Below are 4,756 nucleotides of genomic sequence, written 5' to 3'. Positions count from 1 at the left end.
ATAAAAGAAAAAACTAGATATATGTGAAAACCACTTATTAAGATTTAAAGAAAGGAGAAAAAAGATTTAGAGAGATATTTATGTTATAGTCATTTAAAAAAACTTTAACAAATGGACCAATAGTTAGCTCGAAGCGTATCTCGGGGATGGACAAGACAAATATAAAAATGTTACTCCTGTCTCAAAATAATAATCCTTTAAATTTGTGCATATTTTTTTTTTTATTATTAATTATGTCGATTTCAATGATAAAATTAATATCTTTATTAATAGTAGTTAGTTGAGTAATTAAGTTTGATGAAATTCAATAAATAAATGTATAACAGTGAGAAAAAAATAACAAATATTGCACTAATATTTTAAAGTGACAATTATTTTGAAATAGAGAAAAAACAACAAAGGAAGTAGGAAGTGTCATTATGCATTAATTAAGAAATCAAAACTGGAATGAAAAATTGTGTGATAAATATTTTCACATGTGTTTGTATTTGTAATTCAATTTATTTTTATGTAATCCTTAATAAAAAATTCTTAGAGTGTGTTTGGATGGAGTAATTGAGAAATTTTGAAGAATTTAGAATTTTAGGTAATTCAAATGATTCAATTAAATTGCTTTCATTCCTAAATATTATTGTTTGGATGGAGAAATAAAAACAAATATTGTCATAATTTTTGGGCAACTTTTATAAATTTTAATTTTTTTGGATCAAATTTAAAAAATGAAATTAGGGGTCAATTTGAAAGTTTCAAAAATTTTGAGGGGTCAGATTGCAATTTTTAGAAAATTTGAGGGGCAAAATGTAAAATTTAAAAAATTATAACAATGAAGAATTTTGAAATTCTTAACTTTTAGGTGTCATTTGAAATTCTTTAAATTTAACTTGAACAAAATACTTCATAAATTTCCATCATTTTGAAAATTCTTCAAATTATTATCCAAACAATGGAATTCACATCAAAGTATTTGAATTTCTTCAAAACATCATATTCCCTTAAAACATTCCCTCATCTAAACACACTCTTAGACTCTGTTTGCGAGTTTGGAGGGGAAGAGTTAGGAAAAAAAGAATGAGCAAGTGGAAGAAATAAAGGGAAATGAGAGGGGAGGGCTTTGGGTGGTTAACTTTTCTTCATAATACTAAACCCTCCTCATTTGGTGGGAACTAAAAAATTGTATTGGAAAAAAAGTTTTGGGGGTTTTTGGAGAGTTTATATGAATTCTTCAAATTTAATCTATGTTGTTATATTATTTTTAAAACTAAAAATATAATAATCATATGTATTAATTTATCATTCTCTAAAAAACTACTATTTTAAAAAATTCTTCATTTTCCCTCGTATTTTTCATCCCTTAAAGTCTTCTCTTCCCCTCCCCTCCAAACGCAAACAAAGCCTTAGGCACGTGGCACAATCTAATGAAAATATCTCTATCCTTATCAACCTTGACGCCCGTCGTGCTACTTGGGTTGGTTTCATATATAGTCAGTCGTCAACCGTAAAGTCTACATGGAAAACGAAGCGAATGACATATCACATTTGGCTATATATATATACACCACATTGACCGGCACTCTAGCGAAGACTGACTCTGACTCTTACTTTTGAGTTTTGCACCAAATCCAAACTAATGTTAAGTATCTTTTGGTCTACTATATGCCACCTTGTCTTGTTTCTTCTCTTTACTTCAAATTTCCTGAACAAATCAGCCTCTGCCTTAGGAAACAACACTGACCATTCTGCATTACTCAAATTCAAAGAATCAATGTCCAGTGACCCTTTTGGAGTATTAAACTCTTGGAATAGTTCTACCCACTTTTGCATGTGGCATGGAGTAACATGCGGTCATAGACATCAAAGAGTCACAAAGATAAAGTTGAAAGGATACAAAATGCAAGGTGTTATATCACCTCCTCTACCTTGATGATAATAGCTTCCATGCCAATGTCCCACCAGAATTAGGCCGTTTATTTCGACTGTAGATTATCACTTTGCACAATAATACTTTGGGAGGTCAATTTCCAATTAGTTTGACAAATTGCTCTCAGCTGAGGGCAATGGGAGTATATGGAAATCAATTTATTGGCCAATTACCGAAGGAAATTCACTCCCTTGCCAAGCTTGAATTTTTCAATGTTGCAAAAAATAATCTAACCGGACGAATTCCACCTTCTATATGGAATCTTTCTTCCCTCACTGTTCTCTCTTTTGCAAAAAACTACCTGGAGGGAAACATACCAGAAGAAATAGGCCTCTTAAAAAACTTGACAAAGATTTCAGTGTCACAAAACAAATTATCTGGCACGCTTCCTTTGTCACTTTACAATTTGTCATCTCTCACTGACCTTTACACAGCAGACAACGAATTCCACGGTTCACTTCCAACCAACGTGTTCACAACCCTCCCAAATCTTAGGAGATTTTGGTTTGGTGGAAATCAATTCTCAGGTCCAATCCCAACATCCATCAGTAATGCATCCCGGATTCAAAGTTTTGATATTGTATCTAACAATTTTGAAGGACAAATTCCAAATCTTGGAAGGCTACAAGATCTTTCTGTTCTGGCTGTAGGCGAAAATAATCTTTGCAGCAATTCATCAACTAGTGGTGATGACTGGGAGTTTATAAAGTCTTTTGGTAAACTGTAGTCAGCTTGATGTAGTCGATGTCGAAGAAAACAACTTTGGAGGTCCTTTGCCTAAAATTATTGGCAGTTTGTCCACGCATCTTTCACAACTTGCTATGGCTGACAATCAAATATCTGGAAAAATTCCAACAGAACTGGGAAATCTTGTAAACTTGATTTATTTGTCCATAGAGAACAACTACTTAACTGAAGTTATTCCAGAGAGTTTTGCTAAGTTTCAAAACATGCAAGAATTGTATTTAGGAAAAAACAAACTGTCGGGTACCATTCCGGCGGCCTTTTTAGGAAATCTCAGTCACTTGTCTGAGTTTGATTTATCAAACAATTTGTTGATTGGAGAGATTCCCTCAACCATTGAAAATTGCAAAAAGTTGCAAATAGTAGACTTTTCAATGAACAACCTTAGTGGAGCTATACCAACACAACTTCTTGGCATTTCCTACTTATCAATACTACTCAACCTATCACATAACTCATTTAGTGGTAATTTGCCTCCTGAGGTGGGCATGCTTAAAAACATCGGGACACTTGATATATCTGAGAATCATCTCTCTGGAGGCATTCCCGAAAATATTGGAGATTGCTCTAGCTTGGAGTACCTATATTTAGAGGGCAATTCTTTAGATGGAATCATACCATCTTCTATAGCTTCACTAAAAGGTCTTCTACAACTAGACCTATCACGATACAACTTGTTTGGTTCAATTCCACAGGAATTACAAAATAATTCTGTGTTAGAATGGTTCAGTGCTTCTTTTAACAAGTTGGAGGGTGAGGTTCCCATGCATGGCGTTTTCCAAAATGCTAATAGAGTTTCATTGACTGGCAATGACAGGCTTTGCGGCGGGGTAGCAAAATTGAATCTACAGCGTTGCCCACCCAAAAGTTTGAAAAAGAGAAAACACCATGTTGGCCGCAAATTGATCATCATCATCATCATCTTCTCAATTGCATTTATTCTTCTATTGTCACTTGTCCTTACTATCATCATCTATCAGATAATGAGGAAAAGGCAGAGAAAAGCATCCACTGATTCAACAATTGAGCAATTTCCGAAGGTATCATACCAAGAGTTACACCATGCCACAAATGGGTTTTCGGTTCAGAACTTGATAGGAACCGGAGGTATAGGTTTTGTGTACAAAGGAAGACTTAATTCAGAAGAAAGAGTTGTTGCTGTAAAGGTTCTAAACCTTCAGAAGAAAGGAGCTCATAAAAGTTTCCTTGCCGAATGTAATGCTTTTAGAAATATCAGGCATAGAAATCTAGTCAAGATTATCACATGTTGCTCTAGTGTGGATCACAAAGGTGACGACTTTAAGGCAATAGTTTATGAATACATGAAAAATGGGAGCTTAGAGGAATGGTTGCATCAAAATGCAGAACAACAAAGAACACTGAAATTCGAAAAAAGATTAGAAACTGTTAATGGAATTGCTTATGCATTACACTATCTTCACTATGAGTGTGAGAAGCCTATTGTTCATTGTGATTTAAAACCAAGCAATGTCCTTCTTGACGATGACATGGTTGCTCATGTGAGTGATTTTGGCTTAGCCAGACTTGTTTCAACAATTGATGGCAAATCCAATATTCAAACCAGCTCAATGGGAATAAAGGGGACTATAGGTTATACTCCTCCAGGTATGTATAGTTTGAAACTGATTTTGTGAATGTTATACATAAATGATGAGTTTTGAATTTGAAATGATTAGTTTGAAATATGCATATTTCAGAGTATGGAATGGATTCTCAATTGTCAACAGAAGGCGACATGTACAGCTTTGGGACTCTTCTTATGGAGATGTTCACCGGGAGAAGACCAACTGATGCAATGTTTAAAGATGGACACAACCTCCATAACTATGTGAAAATTGCATTTCCAAATAACATTTTGGAGATTGTTGATGCAACTCTCTTCTCAGAGGAAAATGACCATCTTGCAGTTACAACAGATGTTGCAAGTGATTTGCGTCCTAATGTTGAGAGGTGCTTATCTTCTTTATTTAAGATAGGATTATCTTGTTCAGTGGAGTCTCCAAGAGAAAGAACCAATATCAAGGCAGTCATTGCGGAACTCAATATAATTTCAAAAGCTTTGGCTGATTAAGC

The 4,756-nt window shown here is 34.2% G+C and overlaps 1 protein-coding gene across 1 annotated transcript; it reads left to right on the top strand.

Moving 5' to 3' along the window:
* The first annotated feature begins 2,739 nt into the window (after positions 1-2,739).
* LOC25484777 (probable LRR receptor-like serine/threonine-protein kinase At3g47570) lies at positions 2,740-4,756 on the top strand. Its single transcript, XM_024785744.2, has 2 exons — positions 2,740-4,288; positions 4,381-4,756. The coding sequence occupies exons 1-2, from the start codon at positions 2,740-2,742 to the stop codon at positions 4,752-4,754; spliced, it is 1,923 nt and encodes a 640-aa protein (XP_024641512.2). The 3' UTR covers positions 4,755-4,756.

This window comes from Medicago truncatula, chromosome 1 (genome assembly GCF_003473485.1).
Source record: "Medicago truncatula cultivar Jemalong A17 chromosome 1, MtrunA17r5.0-ANR, whole genome shotgun sequence".
Lineage (NCBI taxonomy): Eukaryota > Viridiplantae > Streptophyta > Magnoliopsida > Fabales > Fabaceae > Medicago > Medicago truncatula.
This window is presented reverse-complemented; position numbering and strand designations above follow the sequence as displayed.